The 26,211-nt window shown below is 48.1% G+C and overlaps 1 protein-coding gene across 3 annotated transcripts in view; it reads left to right on the plus strand.

The window, feature by feature from the left end:
* hmcn1 (hemicentin 1) overlaps window positions 1-26,211 on the plus strand; it is a 92,017-nt gene that overhangs the window by 36,716 nt on the left and 29,090 nt on the right. For all 3 annotated transcript variants that reach the window (XM_035412007.1, XM_035412009.1, XM_035412008.1), the window contains exons 18-50: window positions 1,915-2,042; window positions 2,700-2,844; window positions 4,130-4,242; window positions 6,752-6,911; window positions 8,063-8,234; window positions 9,220-9,347; window positions 10,921-11,193; window positions 11,277-11,372; window positions 11,650-11,844; window positions 11,924-12,054; window positions 12,412-12,559; window positions 12,679-12,805; window positions 12,979-13,133; window positions 13,225-13,503; window positions 13,706-13,987; window positions 15,193-15,301; window positions 15,681-15,850; window positions 16,230-16,384; window positions 16,523-16,646; window positions 16,839-16,940; window positions 17,267-17,443; window positions 17,617-17,768; window positions 17,860-17,983; window positions 19,284-19,459; window positions 19,775-19,871; window positions 22,405-22,527; window positions 22,755-22,916; window positions 23,179-23,460; window positions 23,766-23,933; window positions 24,690-24,803; window positions 24,960-25,046; window positions 25,364-25,555; window positions 25,837-26,010. In XM_035412007.1, the coding sequence (XP_035267898.1) occupies window positions 1,915-2,042; window positions 2,700-2,844; window positions 4,130-4,242; window positions 6,752-6,911; window positions 8,063-8,234; window positions 9,220-9,347; window positions 10,921-11,193; window positions 11,277-11,372; window positions 11,650-11,844; window positions 11,924-12,054; window positions 12,412-12,559; window positions 12,679-12,805; window positions 12,979-13,133; window positions 13,225-13,503; window positions 13,706-13,987; window positions 15,193-15,301; window positions 15,681-15,850; window positions 16,230-16,384; window positions 16,523-16,646; window positions 16,839-16,940; window positions 17,267-17,443; window positions 17,617-17,768; window positions 17,860-17,983; window positions 19,284-19,459; window positions 19,775-19,871; window positions 22,405-22,527; window positions 22,755-22,916; window positions 23,179-23,460; window positions 23,766-23,933; window positions 24,690-24,803; window positions 24,960-25,046; window positions 25,364-25,555; window positions 25,837-26,010 (5,220 nt within the window). The remainder of the gene's footprint in view (window positions 1-1,914; window positions 2,043-2,699; window positions 2,845-4,129; window positions 4,243-6,751; window positions 6,912-8,062; window positions 8,235-9,219; window positions 9,348-10,920; window positions 11,194-11,276; window positions 11,373-11,649; window positions 11,845-11,923; window positions 12,055-12,411; window positions 12,560-12,678; window positions 12,806-12,978; window positions 13,134-13,224; window positions 13,504-13,705; window positions 13,988-15,192; window positions 15,302-15,680; window positions 15,851-16,229; window positions 16,385-16,522; window positions 16,647-16,838; window positions 16,941-17,266; window positions 17,444-17,616; window positions 17,769-17,859; window positions 17,984-19,283; window positions 19,460-19,774; window positions 19,872-22,404; window positions 22,528-22,754; window positions 22,917-23,178; window positions 23,461-23,765; window positions 23,934-24,689; window positions 24,804-24,959; window positions 25,047-25,363; window positions 25,556-25,836; window positions 26,011-26,211) is intronic.

Consider the following 26,211-nt stretch of genomic DNA (forward strand, 5'->3'; position numbering starts at 1 on the left):
GAATAAAATGCAAAGATTTAAAATTCAAAGACTGGGGGAAATGAATTATCTGCTTTTCCAGATGTGCATGAGGGTTTTGGTTTGATATTTCTTCATTTGCGTGTGCTAAGGGTCGATCAACCATGTGGAAGAATCTCTGGTATGCGCACAATCCTGCAGTCCTGTATCTTTAGGAGGTGATCAAAGCCAAGGAGCCAAAAATATTCTTCCAAGTTTGTGTTTAGTATTTATGATCTTGTGTTTTGGGCCGTCTGTCCTTTCTCTGGCGCTTTGAAAGCAGCGACAGGGGAAATTGTATTGGAGTCACTCTTGGCCCTCCGGTCTCCGTGGGAGTTTCACAGCCTCATTAACTTCTTAACTGCCCTGTAGGCCAGGGAGTGCACGGCCGTATGTAGGCTAAAGGTCACACAGCACAGGGCCCCGCTTGGCCAACTCTTACCCCTGTCCCGACCGACAGTCAGGCCTCTATGCAACTCTACAGCTGTCGCGACATATGACAAAGATGCAAAATGGGAACTTCTACCACTTTCAGAGAGTGAGCAATTGAAATGGAGGTGAAACTATTTTACGAAGACCTGCTTTTATCCCCAGTTCACCCCGATTTGTATGAAGTGACAGTATCTGTATAGCATGGATCATCCCTTTTTGCCCGTGTGTTTGTTTGAGAGTGAAAAAAACACGAGGAGCTCTTTTATCGGAGCCATGCTGGGCTTAGTCACATTTCTGGGTTCAGTCATAATTCTCTTTCATCTCTCAACATTTATGATGGATGGCCTGCATTGTTTGGCATTTGAAGATGTTCTATGTGGTGTGCGGTTGATGAAGATGTATGAAAATATGCGGCCTAGAATGAAATGTTGAAATCGCGGCTGAAACAATTGCTAAGTGTGTTCATAGCAGCCCTTGATCAGTGGGATAACTTATGGCAGCCCTTATTCTCTGTACTATGTATGCACTCCAGATGTAGTCTCTTCCTGGGCGGCCTGGGCCTAGCAGATCTCCCATCGCAGAACAGGAGAAATATCATTGCTTGGCCCTGACGAGGAATTGGTCCTCAGAAAGCCTTGAGTCGTGGTGTTCAGTGTCCAGTAGGCGACCGTCCATGCGTCCAGGAGCACAGCGGCTTTGATTGCGCCCATTTTTGCTAATCGCCAGCCAGAGGGTCATTCGGAGGGGTCTGAGGTTTTCCGAGCCAGTGCTGTGGCTCATGGGAGAAATGTAAATACAACACAGTGTTTATAGCAACCAGGCAAGTGACGCCGGGGCTCCTCTTGGAGAGGAGATGTGGAAACCATATGGGGCTGAGAATGAGCGCAGCATGCCATAAAACACAGGGCTCCAGAGGAGTCACCGTGAAGGGGAACCGTGGACAGGCTGGGAGGGAGGCAGGGCAGCCCTGGGGGAACTCGCTGGAGATGGAGTAGACCCCCAGCTGGGAGGACTAGTGACGGGAGGGGGGCGGGTGTACGGGGTGGTGTTCTCATACGGGCCAAAGTGCTTAACCCTCCGGAGGGGCCCTCCGCCCACACGTGCACAAGCATGTAAATCATCCACTCCAAAACGAAGACCTTCCCAGCCTCACTCGGGGGTGCACAGAGCTGATAGACTCAGAAAGCGAAGCCGCCCCCGCCTCGTGTAGCTCCCCTGATGTCAGCACAGAGGAGTGCGATCTGGAGGTTCCCTTCGACGGCGCATTTGAAGCATTTGAACCTCGCCCGAGGCCCTCACGTGAACATCTGGCCACTGAGGCTGAATTAATTTTTATTACCATCGTGGCTCTCTCCATCATGATAGATAAATCAGAGCCCTGTAGACTGTTGTTTAAGGTGCTTTCGTGACAGCTCAAAGAGATCAAGTGCGGCTGCAAAGCTCAGTTGCACCAAGCTGAGGAGCTCTCTGTCTGTGCCTTTTCAGTGTCTCCTGTGATTGGCATCAGTCCGAGCATGGTCAATGTGGTCGAGGAGCAGCAGGTGACCCTGTCCTGCGTGCTGCTGGCAGGGAATCCACTGCCAGTGAGACGCTGGCTCCGTAACAATGGTCTGGTAAGAAAGCAGCGGTTGGATTTACACAAAGAGACCCATAGAGTACTCAAACACAAAGATCATGCACACTTACAGAAATTCTGCTCACACACAGTTTCATCTACAGTGCTTTCCCTTATATGTCTCTCATGTTACAGCTTGACAAAAGGCCCTATATAAATGCAATACATTATTATGCAACGCATTTAAATGAAAACTATGCTGCTGTGGTTGAAACTGCCGCCATTACAGCCTCATGAAACAGTATGATATCTGATGTAGCCTCAAAAAGCTGTGCTGAACTGGGAGATGAGGTGTGACCTCAAATGGTCAGTATGTCTGCATAAGTGTGAAATTGAGAAATGTCGTTTATGATTCTCCAATAACTACTTTGCTCTGCATTCTGTTCTACCTGAGTCATGTGATTTAAAGACTATACTGAATGTTAAACTAACTTTTTTCTGGCTTAGTATCTTATCCTTTCTACCTCTGCAATGAAAGTTTTGATTTGTCACTTCTACATTGTGCTGAATGAGCTTCATGGTAAAACACTATTGTCTAATGAACCATTTGCACCTCACACTTAGTTGTGTGGATGAAAGGTCTGGTCTGTGTTGATAAACTGAATGAGACTAATCTGTCGTAGGACGGGCTGAATTGAGTTGTTTCTATGCCCAGGTCAGTCCCAGCCCCTACGTGACAATCCGACGGGACGGCAGCCTGCACATCGAACGCGTGCGGCTGCAGAATGGCGGCGAGTACACCTGCCTGGCTCAGAACGTCGCCGGATCCAGCAACCGCACTACCGTCGTCAACGTTTTCGGTACGTGGCAGCCCTAAGTGAGCCTCTGTTTGGACCCCGCCCATGCCCTGCCCTAAAAAAAAGCAAAAAAGGTGCCCCTTCAGCACTCAGCAGCCAGAGCAGGAATGACGATCAGGCTGCTGGGGGCGGGGAGGAGGGAAGGAGGGGGAAGTGGCACTTGCTAAAATACACAAACTCCCAGCTGTGCTCGTTCTGGCACTCTGCTCCCTGTGTTTGACTTATATAACAGGCCTGTATTTCCTCTGTCATTGTAGTCATCCTCAGTAGGATTGTCTTACTTTATTACTGCATTTAGAATTTCATATACTTACAAAAACTTGAATCAGTTGCATTGGGTGGGACACTGTTGAGGAATGAGTGGATAAACTTTCTCTTTCCATTGAATACACTTGGCAACCAAGTAGCAGGTCTGGCTTAGCACAAATTGGTTCTGACAAGCAAAAATGGAGAGCACTTGGAAGATCAAAAGCAACACTGCACTGCTGTCTTCAGTATATAGCAACAATGATAATGAGATGCATTGGCATCCAGCTTGTTTGCTGAGGCCATAAAAGAACACAATTGTCCATGTAAAGCGTTGCGTAAAGCTAAGGGCTAAATCGCTAATTGTACCTTAAACCCTGGTGGATCACAAGGGCCGATCCAAGTTTCCAGTACTAATGGCTTCGGCAGATGTCCCTCTACTTATTGTGCTTATTAATAAAACAGATAGCAAGAGCAGGGAGGCAGAGAAAGGATACCTTGAGGTGTGGAGCCAAAAGCTGCATCAGCCATTCAGACGCCAACCGAAGACCACTAACTTGCGGAACATGAGCTGCAGTGGACAATGGTCGCACCGTCAAATAAATCATTTGATCGCGGTGGATGCAAAAGATAGCCAATTCTGGAAAGTAGGTAGTCGGTATTCTGGAAAATGGGGAGTTGGGGACCAGAGAGAAAAAGAGACAAATGGGATGGTGTGAGTTTCCGGAAGCATCCATCAAATGATATTTCCTGCTGTCATTAGTATTCAGTGCACGCCCAGTGGAGTTTTGCTGTCAGCTTTATGTATGGCCTACAGAGAGGTTTGGTTGGAGAGCTGCAGCACAGTGGGGGTGAGAATGGGGGGGGGGGGGGCGCTTTGGGCCACTTTTCCTTATTCCAACTACGTATGCTCAACCCCTCACAATCTGATAACACTGAGCGCCTGAAGAAGAATACTGAGCAGAGTATTCCAGAAGGGAAAAGAAAATCTTTGGAGTGTTGGATGCTTCCCACTGTAATGACACCTTGTTTTCTCCTCCAGTGCCTCCCAGTATCCAGCATGGTCCACAGGTCTTCAGCACCATTGAGGGGATGCCCATCTCCCTGCCCTGCCGTGCCAGTGGGGTGCCCATTCCTGCCATCACCTGGTCCCAGGTAAAGAGTGCGAGTCCGTCATGGTTATTCTGGGCTCTGTACCGTGTACTGTATGTCCTCCTGTGGCACACATGGCCCAAGCGTATTCTCTGTTTCTGTAGTAGGTTTGTCTTAGTTTCTTTTATAAGTTCTATTCTCCCATTTACCATTTTTTTTTAAAAACTATTTTGGTGAATTTTGGGGATCTTTTCCCCTTTATTTTATGACATTCATCAGATAGTCGTATCCAAGAAACTTACTCAAATTGCATTTTTACATACAATCCAGTTAAACAGCTGGATATTTTTACTGAAGCAATTTGCGTTAAGTGCCTACTAAATTGTACAACAGCAGTGCCCCAGCTGTGAATCAAACCTACAACCTGTCAGTCTAGTTCCCTAACTAATATATTGTTATGACCCTGTATAAAACAACACTATAAAACAAGCACGGAACTGTCCAGACCCACGGCGCAACTCACTCCCGCAGACACATTTTAGCTGGCACTACCTGCGCATGCGTCCTACTATACGAAGCACCGCCTGCGCATGCGTCCTGCAAAACGTCCCTCAAAGGTCATCCGTGAGTGAGTGACTGAGTGACCACAAATTGCCATGCATAGCCCACGGCGGCAGTTCCTGTGCGCCGTTGGAAAACATGGAGGACAATTTGATCATTCTTTGTTCACAAATCGGCACATATGTATGCTTGAATGCAGTGTGATTATACCTGTATTGTCGCTGTTTTCGCTCAACTTTTTGATGTTACATCTGGTATAACTTGCTCTCTGTGAAATGATTTTTAATAATTCCTTTTTTGAGAGTGCTACAGCAATCAATAAAACCTCAGTGTAAGCGCTGTTAAAAAGTGCCAGACAGAGTGGCCGTATATATTGCTGGTATTTAATTGGGCCTGGCTTGACCCAGTACCCACACCTTCCTGGTTTCAGGGTACACATTCTCTCTCTCATCCACTGTAACATGTTAAATGTTACCATAGATATCTGTGAATGAATCTTTTTCCTTTGGAGACTAAAATGATCTGGAGAATGGCTTGAAGAGAACACAAACTTACAGAGCACTGCTGTGTACTCACCAAAGACCCTGTGAATGTATATTTGACTGAAGAGAATGGCTGTTGTTGATTCTTCTCAGTAATTGTCAGAGCTACAGTAATGCTGTCATGAGTGATGTACATGCCTGTAAGAAATTACAGTCTCAGTATTGTATGACGTGTTTGTTACGTGCAGGAGACTTATAAAATACCGAATGCCAGTTTCAGAAAAGCAAAATTACTTGTTACATTACATTACATTCATTTGGCAGACGCTTTTATCCAAAGCGACATACAAAAAAGTGCATTTCATGGTCGTAAACAACTGCTGAACACGGGTTCAGTAAGGTACGATACTTATTTTGTACAGCTATTTCTAGCCGAGAACAGTGAACACTATTCTGGCCTAACATCTGCAAAGCCAACTAGGCAGAAGAATAAGCTACTTGTGTTCTATACAGTGTTAAACAGAGGTCAGTGTACATTGGAATACTGGAATATGCTGTAAAAGTTGAAAGCATTGCACAAGAACCCATCACCTTTTATTGCAGTATCTGCGCTAGAACTGTCTGCCAATATATGTTCAAAAAATGCATGCACAAATGTAGCCTGTGTCCATAGCAGTATTCTGGACCGAGTTTTGGCTTCGGTGTTTTGAAAGCATTGGTGCATGCAAGGAAAACTGAAATCTTTGGCAGGCACATGAAATCAAAGGCAGTAAATTTAAAATTTGAGAAGCAGTATGGAATGAAGTCATCGTGTCTCATTTAAATGGCATCACAGTAAATGTCCCACACCCACGCAACGCATACTTTTCTTGCTTCGAGACCTGTGTAAAAAAAACTTTTCCAGAGCTTGACTTTGACATGCCGTGAGAGCGCAAGAACATGGTCTGAGCGCACGGTTACTGTTCCATTGCAACACCCGTGTCTTGTAATACATTTTTATCACTGTTTTATTTCCAGCTTTGGGTGCTGCAATGACAGTGGCAGACGGCAATAGCCAGCAAAAGCCTTTAATCTGCTGCAGGAAGTTTGTGTGGCACTGCAGGAATGTGTTTTTCTCCTTTAGTAAGGACAAATGTTTCAGTATTAAAGTGAATGGGACTTCTGGGGCAAATGAAACCCAACCCTGTTAATAGGTTCTGCAGCAGCTGCTGAATTTTGATGCCTTTGCCCTTGTTCTTCAGTATGATGTTTTTATTTCATGCGTAATGACTTGTTGGATTACAAAACAAGCCGCTTCTCCAGATGTAACAACGTGTGAATGACTCCATTCCATTGTAGTGTCAGTGTCAGTCAGGGAGCTAAGCAGCAAGGGGTGTGGACTTTTGTGCTGTGAGCAAAGAAACCCACCCACTCACTTTGCTTTCGGTTTGACTGTCTTCTTAAGTTGAGAACGAATAAAGACCTATGATTCCTGTGTGTGTGTGTGTGTGTGTGTGTGTGTGTGTGTGGGTGGGTGGTGCTCATTGCAGAGAGGGGATCTGCTGGATCTCAGTGGTCTGGCCTTCACCCTGGAGCAGGATGGCAGCCTGCACATCGCCTCGCCCAGCGGGAGTGAGTCTGGCGAGTTCGTCTGCACTGCCACCAATGCTGCAGGCTACAGCACCAAGAAGATCCAGCTCACTGTGTACGGTACGGCACCAACCCTTACCCCCACCACCATCTAACCTACAGCTGACTCTTACCCACACCACCATCTAACCTACACCTGACTCTTACCTCCACCACCATCTAACCTACAGCTGACTCTTACCCCGACCACCATCTAACCTACAGCTGACTCTTACCTCCACCACCATCTAACCTACACCTGACTCTTACCCCCACCACCATCTAACCTACACCTGACTCTTACCTCCACCACCATCTAACCTACACCTGACTCTTACCCCCACCACCATCTAACCTACACCTGACTCTTACCCTCACCACTGTCTAACCTACAGCTGACTCTTACCCACACCACTGTCTAACCTACACCTGACTCTTACCCCCACCACCATCTAACCTACAGCTGACTCTTACCTCCACCACCATCTAACCTACAGCTGACTCTTACCCCCACCACCATCTAACCTACACCTGACTCTTACCTCCACCACCATCTAACCTACAGCTGACTCTTACCCCCACCACCATCTAACCTACACCTGACTCTTACCCCCACCACCATCTAACCTACAGCTGACTCTTACCCTCACCACCGTCTAACCTACACCTGACCCTTACCCTCACCACCATCTAACCTACACCTGACTCTTACCCTCACCACTGTCTAACCTAAACCTGACTCTTACCCTCACCACTATCTAACCTACAGCTGACTCTTACCCTCACCACCACCTAACCTACACGTGACTCTTACCCCCACCACCATCTAACCTACACCTGACTCTTACCCTCACCACTGTCTAACCTACACCTGACTCTTACCCTCACCACCATCTAACCTACAGCTGACTCTTACCCTTACCATCTTACCAACACCACCATCTACCTAAAACTAGACACAAGTATGCAAATTACGCCTGCAGGAAGCCTTTCGCTCCTTTGATACATCCCTCTGTGGTCTGCGTCTCCTCAGCTTCAGTTGCAGTCCTGCAGTGCAACTGACTGCCTTTTCTAAATTAAGATTAATTGACTTTGCATTAGATTCTGTCAGACTTTGTGGGAGTCTAGGCTGAGCTTTGTTAGCAATTAGAAGCACTGTGCTCTCTGTGCCACATTTACGTCCTTTGTGAGGACCTCCATGTCAGGCCCTGTGTGTGTGTGTGTGTTTGTAGTGAGACCACGGGTGGTTGGAACTCCAGATGGTCAAGACAGCGCAAGTGGACTGGTGGAGGTGTCGGTAACCGCAGGGGAGGACGTTACCCTTCCATGTGAGGTCCAGAGTGTCCCACCCCCCATCATCACCTGGGCCAAAGAGCGACAGCTCATCTCCCCCTTCTCTCCGAGGCAAGCCCCACCCCTCCATCGCTCCCTTTCCCTCTCCTTGTGCATGGGGCTTTCACTGTACACACAACACACTGTGACATCTATAGCTGTAGAATGACCCTGTGCGCTATTTTCATCTGATAGTGCAGCGAACAGTAAAGCGCCTTGTGAACCGAGACTGAGAGGATGAGAACCTGAGAAGACAAGTCACTTTGTTGACATAGCTCTCATTGAGGCTTTCCCATAGGCTTTCAGGTCTTTACCAAAAATCAGAAACCATTTTTTTCTGCCATTGCATTTGGCTGGAGATAAATCTCGCCGTTCGTGTCTCCGAGTGTGGATTTTGGACTTATGCTTCAAATTGCGTCCATATGTTTGGTAGGGTGTGCTAAACTGAAGTCAGCCTTATCCAGGCCTTCCAGGGTCTATGTCAGCTGCACAGTGAAATAAACAGTGTAGGCGAGCTCCTGGCAGCGCTGGCAGCCGGTAGAGAGGTGTGGTGGGGTGAGCGAGCGCATGCGGTCGGCAGGTTTGAGCACCGATGAGGTCACTCTTATATCGGCTGAAGACGTGGAGTTTGCATTTAGCGTGCTGCACGGTGAAATGTGGTTTTGAGTTTTAACAGGTGGTCCCGCACTTTTACAGTGTTTGTCAGAACCAGCAGCGGGGCTTCTGATCTGGGACAGAGTGCTGTGCTGTACGATTTGCCATTTCATACATCATGATGTCTGTTTCAGTCTGTAACAGCTGCAGTCACTAAAATTACATGGATTCATTTGTAGAAACTGGTGAAGCATAAAACTTAAAACCATGCATTTTGTGATTTTTAAAATTTTTTTAAATTCATACCTATTTTTCCCCTGCGGGAGCAAGTGCTTGTGGTTTAGCTAAAATTACAGCGCAATTAAAACCTCGTCCTTTCAATTACCATCAGCGTTGAATGCGCAGGTGGTGTATAATTGTGGTACAGGCTCCGTGAAAGCCGTGTGCACGCTTTTCCCTGCAGGCACTCCCAGCTGCCCTCGGGGTCCATGAAGATCCTGGAAACCAGGGTGTCAGACAGCGGCATGTATCTGTGTGTGGCCACCAACATCGCGGGGAACTTCACTCAGGCAGTGAGGCTGAGTGTCAACGGTAAGAGTGCACGTGGGCGCGTCCCGGTTTCCGCACACTTCCATAACTCCCTTCACGTCTTATCTCAGCCAACTATGACTGTCTTCCCTCTAAGCCGCTGTGGCTTTCATCCCCACACTGAAACTTCTTAAAAATAGTGTCTCTCAATGCAGTCAAAGTTTTGGGGGGGAGGGCAAAATTATTTTTTTTAGGGCGGTTACCAAAACTGCAAAATATGCAGAGGGAGGCAGCAGACCTGAAAGAATCAGTCTGGGCTTCCTCCCTCTCCTTCAGCGTTACCGTGATTTATTTTAGCAAAATAATCAGAAACCATGCTGGCAAAAACCACCATTCAGCTGGGTGCAGGTTCCATAAGGTCTTTCAGCAGGCTGTGGCCTCATTCCTCAGTCACACCTGAAGCAGTCTTTATAAAATAACAAACGCTGCCAGAACCTTCTCAGCTCACACCTACCAAGTCTGTACATCGGGGTTCATCAAAAGCAGCCCGGTCAGAGACGACCCAATTAACCAACTTCACTCAACAGCAAAGCGAAATCTGAACAGCAGAATCTTTGTTCATGAGTTCCAGAGGCACACCCTCAGTTCCCTGCTCGGCCGTTACTCTGCTAATTCCCGTATCACTAAAGGAAAGGCCATTTTTAATGCAAGTTTTAAATCAGACTCTTTTTTGCTAACAGCTGCTGGTGCAATATGTTTATTTGTGCTATGGTATATGACGTACTGCTATTTGGAATGTAATTCAAAGGCCAAAAAAGGTGAAGTCATCACACCCCATTGCTACGTGTTGTGTTGGAACGCGTTGTCAGACATGGGGTTATGGTAGAAATAAATATATGACACCAGGGAAATGATTAAAGCCATTCCAGTTACACTAACTGGAATAATTTTGCTGCCGTAAAAGAAAATTAAGTAAAATAACAGCTTAGATTCTAACCGCATCACATGAAATATTTTCACATCATTAGAAACGTCTGAAGACTGCAGTTAACGTTCAAATTATAATAATCAAGAAATGTGTCAGTTGTGTTTTTTTGTCCAGACAGGATTATGCTTTCCAGACTTTCCAGGGGAACTCCTAAAGGAGTTTAGAAAATAAATTATACACATCACAAAAGAGTATAAAACAAATGCTAACACCTTGCACTTACAGAATCTATGGGAAAAACAAGAAAAATAAGGGAGTGATGATCATAGTCAGTGTCAACAGTGTCCGGCTGCCCTGCACAGTTGACGCTAACATCGTGTAGGGGAGGGAGGGTTTCAGTGCTCCAGGATGACAGCTGCTCTTTGTGTGTGAATGACCAAATCTCATTTAGCTGCATATGAAGTGCTTTCCTCGAACTCATATCCGAGTGGCTGACATCACATGCTTCTGAGGAGAGAACGTGCTGCTGTGTTTTTCTGAATCGAAAGCAGAAGTTTCAGCAGTGAGGGCTAATGAGGACAACTGGGCATTAAAAATGTGGAGAAGAAGGGGAAGTGAACCAAATGGGCTCTGGTCAGGTGGATGTTTTATAATGGCAGATCCAGTCTAAATGGTTCTGGCTTTTGAGTGCCTGCCAAATTCTTTCAGTGCCCCCGAGCATCCAGGCTGGCCCTCGTGTGATGAAGGTCCAAGTCGGACACCCCGTTGACCTGCCCTGCGTGGTTCGGGGGGTGCCCGAGCCCACGGTCACCTGGCTGAAGGACGGCGCCGCCCTGCTGGTGGACGGCTCCCAGTACAGCGGCCTCCCCGACGGCACGCTGGCCATCGCCCAGGTGGGGCTGTCGGATGCGGGGGTCTACACCTGCGTGGCCCGCAACGTGGCTGGACGCGACGAGGCGCACGTCCAGCTGCAGGTCCAAGGTGCGTCCCCGCCGCTCTCCCGCCGCTCCCGCGTAACAGCAGCGAGCGTCGACGCTGACTGTGTCCCCTCCGTTCTCTCCCAGTGCCCCCTGTCGTGGAGGAATCCGAGCCTCCTTTCAACAGCCCCCTGCAAGAAAGAGTGGCCAACCAGCGGATCGCTTTCCCCTGCCAAGCTAAAGGTGAGATGGTGGCATCGTAACGGCAGATTTATCTGACAATGAAAAACAAAGACTGCTGTAACTAATAAGGGTTCAGTGTTTCAAATAAGGATGTTTCCGTTTATTACGACATACAGAACATTGTTTGATAACGACAGCTGTACATAAAGTGCAGGTGCCTAGGACCAAATGCTTGCCCATTAATTAGGGCATAAATGGATGTAATTATTCTAGCATGTGTAGCCTGGTCTTGTTTGTGCTCAGTGGCTCTGAGTGGCTCTTCGCTGTTGAACTGCAGGAACCCCGAAGCCGGTGATCAAGTGGCTGAGAAATGGTCAGGAGCTGACCGGAAACGAACCGGGCGTGTCCATCCTGGAGGACGGCACCCTCCTCATCCTGGCCTCCGTGTCTCCCCTGGACAACGGCGAGTATGTCTGCGTGGCGGTCAATGACGCTGGGACCACCGAGAGGAAGTACCAGCTGAAGGTCAACGGTGAGCGCTCACGTGACAAGTCTCGTTTAAGTCAGCTGTTGTGGGACTGGTTCTTGACCCCTCCCCTCTGTCTGTGCAGTGCCTCCGGACGTACAGGATAGCCAGACTCCGGCTAATGTGTCAGTAGTGTTGCATCAGCCCACCACCCTGCTGTGTGAGGTCACAGGAAGTCCCACCCCAGTCATCACATGGTACAAAGAAGGAGTGCCTGTAAGTGTGACTGCTCACATTCATGATTCTGATTCGTCTGTAATCAAATCAAATTTGTCATATTGTTACTGTAGAGTGGCTCTTATTGTAGATATCTCATTGCCACTCACATTTCCTCCATAGCTATATGCTTCAGGGTCGCTGTGTAAAATGACTTGAGAAATCAATTCATGAAGGAGTGACAAATTAACATACTTCACATACGTATTAGAGCTTCTCACTGAACAAAAAAGATTCAATAAATTGGCTTATTTGAAATTAGGTATAATTGACACATAATGACAGTGAGCAATGTTTATGAAAAACAGATCCAGAGGCAGTGCATTCTGGGAAGTAACTTGCTTTTTCTGGCCACAGGTTGTCCCCAGCAGCTCGGTTCAGATCCTGCAGGGTGGGAAGACTCTCAAGCTCCTGAGAACGGCTACAGCTGACGCCGGTCACTACAGCTGCAAGGCCATCAACATTGCGGGCAGCACAGAGAAGGACTTCCACCTGGACGTACTGGGTGAGACTGCTGAGGGGCTCTTCCTGGCTGTGGGGGTTTACTTGCATGCAGAAAACAGCTGTCCAGCCTTGGTATAAATGCTCTTGGTATTAATCGGAAATGCTTGATTCTGTTTGCAGTTCCACCCAGTATTATCAGTTCCAACATTCCCCGTGACGTTTCTGCCATTCTCAACCAGGAGGTCAGTCTGGAGTGCAAAGTCAAAGGAGTGCCCTTCCCCACCATTCAGTGGTACAAAGACAGGAAGTGAGTGTCTGCTTCGCTCCTTCCCAACAGATACTCTCAACCATTTGCATTAAAACCATTTCAAACAAAATAATAAAGTAAAAAAAAAGACTATCTCTTTTTATATTTATATATTGTAAGTGTTCTACTGAAGGCAAAGCTGAGAATGTTATGTAAACGTTTGCCGTTGCTAGACCGGTGTTCCTGGGTGATCCCAACCTCGAGCTGATGAACAGAGGCCAGGTGCTGAGGATAAAGAGTGCCCGTCTGGGGGACCAGGCGCGCTACCAGTGCAGTGCCACCAACGCAGCGGGAAAACAGTCCAAGGACTTCAGCCTGAGCGTGCATGGTGAGTGCAGGTGAGGCTTCCGTGGGGGACTTCACACCCAACAGGAAAAGGGTGAAGTGGCTAACCGGACACTTCCTGCCTCTCCTTCCAGTGCCCCCCAGCATCAAGGGGGGTAACGTCACCACCGAGGCCACCGCCCTCCTCAACAGCGCGGTGACGCTGGAGTGCGAGGCCCGCGGCGTGCCCTTCCCCGCCGTCACCTGGTACAAGAACGGCCAGGTGATCATCTCCAACCGGCAGGCCCTGTACGTGGACCGGGGCCAGTTCCTCAAGATTCCCCTGGCCCAGGTGTCCGACGCCGGCCAGTACACCTGCCGCGTCACCAGCGTGGCCGGTACCGCCGAGAAGTCGTACGAACTGGACGTTTACGGTAAAAAAATGGGTTAAATTAGCCAAGTGAAACAATGTTTTTAGCAGTGTGCTGCAGACGTTAGAAAGATGAAAGTCAGCTAACTGACTAACTTCCACCATGAAACACTCGATTCCAGTATAAATAAATACTCATTTTAAGGTGAAATCTGTGAACCATTTTGTGTCGAGCGGGTTCTGAGCCTGTCCTTACGTTTTCTCAGTCCCCCCCTCTATAGAAGGGGGTCTCGACAAGCCAACGGAGAGGAAGGTGGTGGTCAGTAAGCCCCTGACCCTGGAGTGCGAGGCGGGGGGTCACCCCCCTCCGGCGCTGACCTGGCTGAAGGATGGGGTCCCAGTGAAGAGCAGTGACAGCGTGAGGGTGCTGCAGGGCGGGAGGAAGATCGAGATCCTCACCGCCGCCGTGTCCGACTCGGGGAGATACGTGTGCGTGGCGACCAGCATCGCCGGGGAGAAGGAGATCAAGTACGACGTCAGAGTCCTAGGTAACGGCGCCTCTGCTTCAGCTTCTCTGATGGACCCTCTGTCTTGATGAGTGTCCGGTCCTCGATCTCCTGTGGACTGTTACTGCAGACATTGTGCTGCTGATCTGTTACTCTGCTTTAACTCTCAAAAAAGATTGTTATTTCTCAATTCCAAATAAAAATGTTCAGGCTCTCAGGGTTTCTGTTTAGTTAAACCTCATTTAGTCTCAAAGTAAAGCGTGGACATAGAACATAGGTGCCGTATATCCAGCAAGCATGCCGGCAGTTTCTTGCAACAAAGATTAAAGTGGTCAAAGAAAGGGCCGGAAAGTGATTATCTTGCAAGCACATAGATTACAGGAGTTAGTACAAACACGGCATGTTTGTTTAGTTTATTTCTATGTATTCTTTCACCAGAGTGATCGATCAATTCCTGAAGGAGCTCTTTGGCTCGCGCTGGAGCGTGTTTCCTGTTTGCATGCTAGTTGCACATGAAATGGCTGAGAATGTCTTGGACCTCCAACGAGATAACATGCGCCTGGGCACTGGGCCCCATGGAATATCTTGTGTGACTGAAAATGAAAGCCGTAACTCATTTTTAGTTGACTTTTACATTTTAGCCCCTGACCCCAGTAATTCCATGGACTCCGGGTTTTTAAAAATCCTGTCCAGGACAGAGGCCACGCTGCCGGCATGCCCATACACTCTTCCTCCCACACTGGGCTTCAGTCTACTTGCTAGAACACATGAATGCTTTCTATTTTGAGTTATCACCCTGTCAAATTCATATCTTTATCTACACCTTTTCAGATAAAAATGACAGCAACTTAAAACATTTTCTCACACAGAAAATGTAACTGCTGATGATTTCCTTTGCACAAAATCAAGCTGTGCTGTCTTATCTATTTTGCCAGGCTTTACACAGTGAAGCTGCTGTATGAACTTATCTTTTCTGACATACTCAGGCGAAGTGAAAAGTTAATTGTTTTTGCAGAGGCTGTATGTTACTTGAGTAAGGTCTAGATGTAGATCTTAGCAGGAAAATCCCAGGAATGCAGAGGGCTCATCTAAAATGATTTTGGGGTCAGAAGGGCAGGAACAGTCTAGCGAGCATTGTTACTTGCAGAAGTTAAGTGGATATCATGCACACACTCTGTCATTACTGGAATTTGGCTCAGGCAGACGTGCACAGTACTGTTTTCATTTGTCTGTCTGTCCTCACTCAGTACCGCCAACTGTGGAGGGGGGAGACGAAACCACAGACGCCACCGTCATCGCCAACAGCCCCCTGGAGCTGGAGTGTCACGCCACGGGGACGCCGACACCCCTTCTCACGTGAGCGCGACCTTCTGTCCCGCACAACGGCTCTCACCCCTTCCCCCAGCAGGGATCAGATTTTCCTTTTTTGGAGGACGAGACTAACTGCAAGGACTGAAGAGTCAAACCATTATCTGCTCATCTTATTATTCTTCTGAACTGAACTTTGAGTCTTTGTTTTTAATTGCGTCCTGGGTTTAAGGAATTCAGCTTCGAAACTCAGATAAGATAATATATTTGATATTGAAGAAGTCCAAGGAGCCTTTTAAAAGAGGACAGTCATGAATGTATAGTTTAAAGGCAGCCACACCACATATAGAAACTTGATGCTTAGCAGTGTCCCGATGCAGCTCTCTCTTTCTCTGTCACTGACTGCTCCATGTTCTGTGTCCTGCAGTTGGCTGAAGAACGGTCAGCCAATCAGCCCTTCAGATGGGGTGAGAATCTCTGCCAACGGGAGGAAGCTGGTCATCTCCCGCGCCCAGGTCTCCGACACAGCGCAGTTCCAGTGTGTGGCCACCAATGAGGCCGGCGACCACGAAAGGAAGTTCAGCGTGGCTGTTCATGGTAACCAGGAGTGGCCGTTCTACATTTACAGACAGCGTCTGTGGGGGTTTAATTCTGTCAGTTGGCTAATGCTGAAAGAGTTATTTGATTTACTGTAACGGCCTCTGTGTTTTCCCTTAAATGCTTTCCTCTGGAAGGGTTTAGTTTTGGGTAAGTGGTGTACATTTTTCCTGATTCATAAACTGTATACTTAAAAATGAATTACTGTAATTCTCTATCGCATTTGCTGCTGTTTTAGCGGTCTTGTGCAAACAAGCACAATCGCGTCTCATAATTAGCAATGGGCTCCTCATCACCGATAGGACCCACAGTAATGCGCATGAAGTGTTTCTCTCTTTTTCACAGAGCTCTCTTTGTCTTTCGATCTCTCTGACTGTAGTGCCCCCTTCAATACGCTCCACTGGCTCCTCCGAGCGTTCGGTGATCCTCCACAAGTCCGTCACCCTGCAGTGCGTGGCCAGCGGCATCCCCGCGCCCTCCATCACCTGGCTGAAGGACGGCCGTCCGGTCAGCACCGCCCAGGGGCACCTGAAGGTAACGTTTCCGCCATAGCCCTCCGCCGCGCCGCCCTGTCCCGGTCTGCCGTCTCGTAGCCCTCTCCCAGAAATTCGACACGTCCTTCTGGCCAGCTCAGCTCAGCTCAGTCGTCCGCCTCTTCTTCTGTGTCGATAGCTGGAGTCAGCAGGCCGGGTTCTGAAGATCGTGAAGGCCGCACTGGAGGATGCTGGGAGGTACACCTGCGTGGCCACGAACGCGGCGGGGGAGGCTCAGCAGCACGTCCGCCTCAGCGTCCACGGTACGAGACATGGGCGCGCTCGCTGAGAGGTGGCGTGAGCCAAAAGCGAAAATGTAGTTTCTCTGGAGCCTTTGCTCCTGCTCTGGTCAGGGCCTCTCAGATGAGCAAAGCCGCTGTTGCGCTTGTTTGTCATGCGCTGTGTACACATCTGTGCTGAGCGCATGGTTGGCTAACCTCCCTCTGGATCCGTAGAGCCTCCCAGTATCCAGCACAGTGGAGAGACCCTAAACGAAACCATCCTCGCCGGCTACCCAATTCAGCTCAAGTGCAAAGCTTCTGGGAATCCCCTGCCAGGTACCTGCAGCAGTTTAATGCCTTAGTTAGCGTAACATTTATGAATCGCTGTTTGTATAAAAAATACGCAGGTGTATCCTTTTTTAGTGGCCCCATACAGTTTAGGTTTTTTAAAAGCAGATGTTTTTCCAAATTTAATATGAGGCGAATATTTTTTTACAAGAGGTGATTATTTTTTTGCACCTACAATTTATTAAAATGCTTGGCCAGTGCAGCCATGGACTAATCTGATGCATGTTTATTGGAACATAAGCTTTTATGAGTTTGCATAAAACACAATGAGGCTGAGAGAGGGGTGTTTTGAGGCTTCTCCGATCTCTTGTCAGCCATTACCTGGTATAAGGACGGACGGCCGCTGACCAGCGCGGCCGGGGTCACCCTCCTGAACCGGGGCCAGGTGCTGGAGATCGACAGCGCTCAGATGTCCGATGCGGGGCTGTACCGGTGCGTGGCAGTCAGCATGGCTGGAAACGCAGAGCTGTTCTACCAGCTGCAAGTGTACGGTGAGTGACCGATCTGGATGTTACATTTTATCAAATGGGCTATATGATAGATTATTTAGCGGTCTTGGCCATAGTTTTGAGGTAGCACGTCTTGTAGAAGCTTGTAATTAATTAATAAGAAGTTGTTAGCTGCACCATGTGACCTGTGGCTCTCTGGCCTGCCCCCCCTGCAGTCCCCCCCTCCATCTCCAGCAGCGGCGGCACGGTGACGGTGGTGGTCAACGACCCGGTGAGGCTGGAGTGCGAGTCCAGCGGCGTGCCCCCTCCCAGCCTCACCTGGCTCAAAGACGGCAGCCCCGTGTCCAGCTTCTCCGACGGCGTTCAGGTACAGCCGGCGGGAGGCGGTTTGGAGGCGCGCGTGTGGCGTCTGTGACCTGATTGACACTGCTGCTCACCTGACCCTGCCTCTCCTCCAGGTGCTGTCCGGGGGCGGGGCCCTGGCCATCGGCAGCGCGCAGGTCAGCGACGCCGGGCGCTACACCTGCGTGGCTGTGAACGCTGGAGGGGAGCAGGAGAGAGAGTATGACCTGCGGGTTTACGGTGAGCTCAGTTTCACTGCCCCGTTAAACTTCATGCCTGTGTAACCTGATCTTTTCCCTCAAATTGAAGTTTCCTGGTCATTAAAGTCTTCGCCCTATGGATTTTCATACCATATATTTATATGATGTGCAATAGTATTTTAATGGCTTAGCAAAATTTCAAGTTAATGATCTATTGAACGCAAAAACCCATTTTTGAACATTTTGGAAATGTGTGAGTATGTTTTATTATGTTCCTATTACAAATTATGTCGAACAATGAAACTGCCAGGTCTCCCATTTAACGCAGAACGGCTCTTTTTAGCGCTGAAGAAGGATATCCACTTAAACCCTCTGTTGCTTAAAAAAGATCAGAGGAAAGTGTTGAAAGTAATAAGGGCATATTTGTTGCAGTAATTGTTACCAGTCTTTGACAAGTTCCTGCATCTGGGTGAGATGTTTGTTCTCCTGCCTTGACCTCGCCTTCTTGGCCCCTGGTCCGTCTGGATAAGGAGAACAAATGGAAGGGAAATTGGCCTCTGCTCACAGGATGACTGAGAATTCTCTGCGAGAACATGGCTGTTGAGCAATCGGAGGCTGAGGGTGTGGGGGTGCGTGGGGGTTCGATTGAGAAACCGCGCTGCTGTCTGTAATAAAATGTGACTTGAAAACCACACACACATTAATGATTTAATAGTTTTGATTTTACTGCTGAGGGTCAAGGATGAGGGCATGTGAACAACAGTAGCTGGTGGGGGGACCTTTGGTTTTCCAGGGCTTTTCTAATCACCATTTTAGGCTGCTTTGTCACTCGCGGTGAACTGAGGTCAAGCTCTGGACTGCAGTCATGCCAATGGCATGATGGGATAAGATGTCGGTTGGACTCGGTTGCAGGGCCTGGCACGGGTCCCATCTGACTCAAATGCGCTCACTCTCTGGGCCTGGATCGGACTCAGCCCTTGGCAAGAGGACACAGCTGAGCAGGGTTGGACTATCCAACTGCAGCCTCCTGTGAATGGGCTGACAGCAGCGGTTGTTTTGGTTGTTTCTCAGAAACGTGTATCTGACAGTCCTGTGATGCTTCTCCAGTCTGATACTGTGTCGGTCCTGGGGGAGGAGGGTGGGGGGAGTGCAGTTTTTAGAGCCAAGCAGCGATTAGTGGTGGCGGTAGGCTAGAGTGATGAGGTTTACTGCTGGCATGCGCATAGCAGAATGCTGAGCTCTTTTGGCAGGGATGGGTCTGGAGGCCTTTGGTTCTGACCCGGGATACTTAAATTAAACACCCCGCTTTGGCACCTTCCCTACCCCTCTGTTTGCTAAAGTGCCGCCAAACATCATGGGGGAGGAGATGAATGTGACCGTGCTGATGGGTCGCCCCGTGGAGCTGCGTTGCCAGAGCGACGCCATCCCCCCGCCCACCCTGTCCTGGCGCAAGGACGGGCGCCCGCTCTTCAGGAAGCCGGGACTCACCGTGTCCGGGGACGGGAGCACCCTGAAGGTAAGGCCTCCCGCCCCTCCTCTCTGTCCTCTGCGGGAGGTGCAAAGTTCCTTTGGGGACATTTAGGCTTTTCTCTTCTTCAGAATCCAAATTGTGAAACCACAGAGATGCTTGTGCACATCTAAGATGGAACGTCAGATATTTAAAAAATCTCTGATGGCTCGTCTTGATTTTGTTCATTGTAATTGGATACATACAGCATGTTGCTTTGACATGGTGTGTTACCAATTTAACATTACTGACACGGATGTATTTTTTCCTGAATGTGTACATTTTTGTGTTAAACGCAAATCTGTGGCCTTTTAATATGTTCAGATTGACAGCTCTCAAGTTCAAGACATGGGCAGATACACCTGTGAGGCTACCAACGTGGCCGGGAAAACAGAGAAGAATTACAACTTGAATGTCTGGGGTGAGTGCTTCCATTTTACATTTTTACTGTTGATGATGAAATAATGCATTTTTGTTAAAATAATAATGACCATAAAGCAGTATAGAGAGAATTAAAAAGATATAATATTTGGAGAGGATGATTTCTGAATGCCCTATTTTGGAAGGGAATTACCCTTTGGTAATTTGGATTGGTTTGGATTGAATTGAATGTGTTTTTGTGATTATTTATGTTTTCTGTTGTGAATGTACTGAGAGAGGGGATGCCCAATACCGCTCAGGGAACAGTGTGTAACCACTAGCCGGGCCCGTGAGGTACCTGCGGGCAGATTAGCGCCGTGCCCTTTAATCGCGGTCTCTGCCGCGACCGCGGAGAGGAGGAGCAGGGCGTGGAGAGGTTTCAGCCCTCTCCCGGCCGCAGATGTTCCTCAGCGGAGTGGGAGGACACCATCTGCAGCGCATCATGTCCGATGATGTCATAGGCGCCGCGCTGCGCGGCGCGTCGCGGCCATGCGATGAGGTGATCTCAGCGGCCCGCGGACCGCCGAACAGCGGGCCTCTCCTCCTGCGTCCGCCGGGAGGACCCCCTGTGGCAGGCGGTACACGGCGAGGTCGCCCCGCTTTTTATACCTGTCTGCTGGAGCTCATTAGGGCGGCAAAATAGCGTCTCTCGTGTACGCCACGCTTCTCAGCCCCCGAAGCGAATCAGCCGCTGTCAGAGCTGGGAGTAAAAATCTTTGGCGCCCCTAAATGTGGGTGTGTTGCTGACTCCTCCACCTCAAAGAGGAGTGATCTATTGCTGCCACAGGGATCTGAATGAAACAGTGCTCCTATGGGATGACAGAGTGCACGGTACTGTGGAGCAGTCTCTCTTTCTCTCTCTTTGTCTGTCTCTTCTCTGTTTCTCTCTCTGCCTCTCTCTCTCTCTCTGTCTCTCATCGTCTCTCTCTGTCTCTCTCTCCCTCTCTGTCTCTCTCTCCCTCTCTCCGTCCCTCCCTCTCTCTCTCTCTCTCTCTCTCTCTCTCTCTCTCTCTCCCTCTTGCTCTCTCTCTCTCTGTCCCTCCCTCTCACTCTCTGTCTCTCTCTCTCTCTCTCAGAGGTCTGCTCCTCTCGTCAGTGCTGCACTGAGGGGTATTTTGGTATCTATACACACCGTTTCTCATGGTGAATGGGAGCCGCTGTCTCTGGGGATTAGGGTTTACTGGGGCTGCGTGCGTGCGCCCCTTGTCCGCCATTTGAAGTGGGCTCCGGCCCATCTGTCTGTCTGTTAGCGCCTCGTCCGTCACAAGGTCCCAGCGCAGCTCCTGCTAGCTGCTCGCGCAGAGCCGCGCAGGCCAGGCGGACCCCGCAGCCGACCGGCGCACATGCACTTTCCCGCTGAGAGGAAAAGGGAATAAAAACAGCTTGGACGTCAGACAGAACGGTCACGGTGTTTGAGCAAGTGTAACAGTTTGCAGCCTCTCACACTGGGCGTGTGCTGCTTTGTTGTGGAGATGTAGCGTTTTAAAGCTTTTACTTCTTCTTTTGTTTCTTCTTTCTCGGTATCCTCCCGGAAAATATGTAATCTGGGAGTGTTTTAAAAGGCTCATAGTTCTGGATGTCAGTTGAAATAGGAGCATGCAGCGCTCGCTGCATAGCAACAATTCCCAGTTGTTTGGGCTGTTCTGACAAGGGTTTATACTGGCATTATAGAAACCTTGACTAATGTTATGGTTGAAAGAAAAAATGAATGCATGTCTTAATGTAGAGATAATTTCTGATGAACTATGTACACTCCTTTTGGCCTACATTTAGAATTCCTTTGGATTTTAACATGCAATTTTGAGCCTGTTTTTTTTGTCCATAAACTCCCAAGTGAATCCCTTCTGCCTGTTACACTGTTTTAGTGTGTGTACACCCTCTGACAAAGCCCCTGTGTTGGGTTAATACATCATAAAACTCATATGATGTAAGGGTACTGTGTTTAAGGGACGCTGTGCTCAGCTGATGTAAGGGCACTGTGTTTAAGGGACACTGTGCTCAGCTGATGTAAGGGCACTGTGTTTAAGGACACTGTGCTCATCTGATGTAAGGGTACTGTGTTTAAGAGACACTGTGCTCAACTAATGTAAGGGTACTGTATTTAAGGGACACTGTGCTCAGCTGATGCAAGGGTACTGTGTTTAAGGGACACTGTGCTCAGCTGATATATGGGTACTGTGTTTAAGGGACACTGTGCTCAGCTGATGTAAGGGTACTGTGTTTAAGAGACACTGTGCTCATCTGATATATGGTTACTGTGTTTAAGGGACACTGTGCACAGCTGATGTAAGGGTACTGTGTTTAAGGGACACTGTGTTCAGGTGATGTAAGGGTACTGTGTTTAAGAGACACTGTGCAGAAACTGTGTGACGGCTGTGATGGTTGTCATGGGATGCTTGAGTTGCTGTAAATGTGTGCTGTGCAGCCGTGGACTTGTGATTGGGAGCAGAATGAGTAAATTGAGGTGAGACTGTATTACAGTGCCCCCTACGTGCTAAACTGATGTATGTGTGTGTGGGACTCTTTACCCCCAGTCCCTCCCAGCATCCGTGGGTCTGATGAGGTGTCCCCGCTGACGGTGATTGAGGGGAGCCTGATCACATTGGTGTGCGAGTCCAGTGGCATTCCCCCTCCCAGCCTCACATGGAAGAAGGACGGTAAATAATTCATCTGTGGCTTATCCATTACATGAACCTTCTTCAATGAGTACTTCACCTGCAATATCTCAGTTCTGTATCACAGAGGTATCACTCTACCTGCCAAAGTCCCTCTTATGCTGTCCTTCACTGTAGCTCTCTTCCTGGTTCCCCTCTACAGTGACTCTGTTCCTGTCTCTGTTTTTGCTCTCATAGTAAGCCTCAACCTGGTTTGTCTGTATGTGCAGGTGCTGAACTGAAGACAGACTCTCGTAATCGGGTTCGAGTGCTGTCAGGTGGTCGGCAGTTGCAAATCTCCAATGCAGAGAGGACTGATTCCGCTACCTACACCTGCACGGCTTCCAGTGTAGCTGGTAGCGCCATGAAGGAGTACAGTCTACAAGTCTACGGTATTGAAAACATTTCTATATCTACATTCTATATCTCTAATTAGCATAGCAAACTAAGATATTGATATCCATAATCTGAATGGTTCCAGCATCAGAAGACAACTGCATAAAGACAAAATTTCGTCGAAAATAAAATGTATTGTGTCATCAGGCGTTTTCTCTTACAAGACTATCTCTCGGTGAGGGTGTCGTCGAAGAAGATTAGTTGTTTTTGTTCACCACAGGGACGTTGTCCTGAACTGACCTCATCTTCTCACTTCAGTTCGCCCTTCCATAAAAAACAGTGGCAAACCTCCCGACGAGGTGACGGTGACACGCGGCAGCGACGTCACGCTGCAGTGCGAGGCGGAGGGCGTTCCCCGCCCGGCGCTGTCGTGGCTGAAGGACGGCCGTCCCGTGGTGAGCGGCAGAGGGGTCCTGATCCTCAACGAGGGCCGGCTGCTGCAGATCAAGGACTCCAAAGTGTCGGACACCGGGCGCTACGTGTGCGTGGCCGTCAACGTGGCGGGCCAGGCAGACAGCAAGCACGACGTCAACGTTCATGGTTAGTCTCGTCCAGTGCATGTGTATTTTACAGTAATGTTGTTATACATTAAATGGAATTCACTTTAATCTTAGATTCTCATTGACATAGTGGAATGATTGTGCTTGATAGAATTTGATAACTATCATACAAAACAGTCCCCAGTACCTCAAAGACATGACAATGATTGTCCTTTAAAATTGAGAATAACAAGACTAATTTGCCAAACCTATTTCAGCTGTGGTCCTCTTTGTGGAAGGCAGAAATATATAAATGGCTGGCATGTTTGAATCCGTAAGGCTTATCACAGTGTTTCGTCTCCTCAGTCCCACCCGTCATCACTGGTCAGACCCACGCCCCAGAGAACATCAGTGTGGTGGTGAAGAACCCAGTGGCACTGACCTGTGAGGCATCAGGCATCCCTCTCCCTGCCATCACCTGGCTGAAGGATGGCCGGCCAATCAGCATGTCAAATTCTGTAAGGGTCATTTCAGGTGCGTGCTCTTATTGGCCTATTGTTCATGACACTGCAATACATTGTTCAAAATGTCAGTAACATAACCAGGAACCTCCATCTTGCAACTGCCTTACTTTTAGCTGAAGAATCTGAACCTTTCACTTTTATTGTCAAGTTAAACAGTTATGTTGTTGATGATGAGACTGAAAACAGATTTATAAATACATAAATATTTTCATCTTTTTATATTTAACTAACAGTGTTTTTTTCCAAAGGTAATACTTTTGAAGTAAAGTACCATCTTCAGTTCAATTGTGATCCAAAATAGGGACTACAGTGTCTCCTCCACTTGGGACATATCAATATCAATGAACCCTGTGTATCAATAATCATATATCAATATTGTGATATTGAGTCTGACCTTTTGGTGAGACTCCATCTCCTATTAGCTTCCAAAGCAGTCTACATTCCTTAGGGCCCATTTTGAACTGTTGACTTAGGCAAAGGTTGCTGTGGCTTTGGAGATGACAATTGTTGGTTTAACAAACTTGGAACTCAGGGGAGAAAAATGAGAGGTGATGTTTTTTTGATCAGTGTTTGAACAGCTGGTGAGATTTCCCCTCCATTAATGGACTCATTCATGGGGCTTGTTTCTCATCCTCAGTTCATCACCGGAAATCTGAGATTGGAGTTGCTGCTTGTTCATTATGTTACATCATAAACAATGTATTCTTAAAACCAAAACAGTCATAAAAGGACCCTGACTAACTGGGCGAACGTATTTGGTTTTCAGGAGGTCGAACCCTGCGGCTAATGCACGCTAGAGTAGAGGATGCTGGGAGGTACACTTGCATTGTATCCAACACTGCTGGGGAGGAGAGGAAGAACTTTGACCTTGAGATCCTGGGTAACCGATCTGTCTAAAATATTGTGATTTGAAAAAGTACCATAGATATTCTGAGTATCTGATAGCTGAAAGTATACTAAATGCTGTAAAGCTGTCTCCATCCTCAGTGAGAGACAGTGGGAAGATTTACCGTGTGTCTTATTTATTCCGTCGCAGTGCCACCAGCGATATTAAGTGGAGGGACAGTGGATGACGTCAAAGTGAAAGAGAAGCAGAATGTGACTTTATCATGTGATGTCACAGGTAAATTGATTCACTGCAAACCCTGTCAATCATAAATGATTAACAAAGCTGAATAGTGCATACTGTCCTTGACATAATTGTAGTGTTGGGAAGTACTTTAACTAGTTAAACTAGTAGTTTAATTACATTTTGCAGCAGTTTGCTGGTAGTTCAACTATACTCAAATTTGTGTAGTGGTTGTAGTAATTAATTTTGTCGTTTTGAGGTGTGATTAATTAAAGGAACTATCAACTACTTTCGGCCCTAAAATATTGTTTTCCAAATCTAAGGTAACCCAGGTAAAACCATCTGTGGTGTGTGTGCCTACTGTTGCCTAGGTAACCCTGTTCCGGAGATCAGCTGGCTGAAGGACGGGCGGCCGCTGCTGGAGGACGGGCAGCACCAGGTGCAGTCCCACGGGCGCTTCCTGCACATCTCCGGCGCTCAGGTGGCCGACACCGGCAGGTACAGCTGCCTGGCCTCCAACAGCGCGGGAGACCGGAGCAAGCACTTCAACCTCAACGTGCTCGGTATGGAAAAACCCTCCTATCCTGTGTGTGCGGTCAAGAATTCTCATCAGACTGTGCTAGAAATGGGAGCCACAAGGCTCACATTTACTAATGCTGACACTTACAGTTCAGAGGAATGCTTGAGTGACAGTCAGTATGTGTAATTGTGGCAGTACATTAAATTAGAATGTGCTGGTAGTGTAGGATGTTAAGCAGTCAGTGTGTTCTGTATCCAGTGTGTCAGTCAGTGTTTCTGTATCCAGTGCACTGTGCGAGTAACAGCTGGCCTGTCCTGTGTTCAGTGTCTCCCACCATCGCAGGGTCAGGTCCAGAGGGGTCAGCAGAGGAAGTGACAGTCACCCTAAACAGCCCGACCTCACTAGTGTGTGAGGCCCAGTCCTACCCCCCCGCCATCATCACCTGGCTGAAGGACGGCACGCCCTTTGAATCCAGCCGCAATGTGAGAGTCCTTCCAGGTCAGAGATCATATTTATTAAGCTAACGCTTATCATGTCAGTTTACATTTGTTTCGATGCGGTTGTGCTTAATTGTCATAAAAAGTAGTCAAATACAGTACAATGTAAGTTGTAAACTTATCAAACCCATAGAAATAGATCATCGTTTTTATATGGTTCAGTGCTTTTACAGTATATTGGCCAGAGACTGCTAACACCTGA

The sequence above is a fragment of the Anguilla anguilla genome, chromosome 4 (genome assembly GCF_013347855.1).
Source record: "Anguilla anguilla isolate fAngAng1 chromosome 4, fAngAng1.pri, whole genome shotgun sequence".
NCBI classification, from domain to species: Eukaryota; Metazoa; Chordata; class Actinopteri; order Anguilliformes; family Anguillidae; genus Anguilla; species Anguilla anguilla.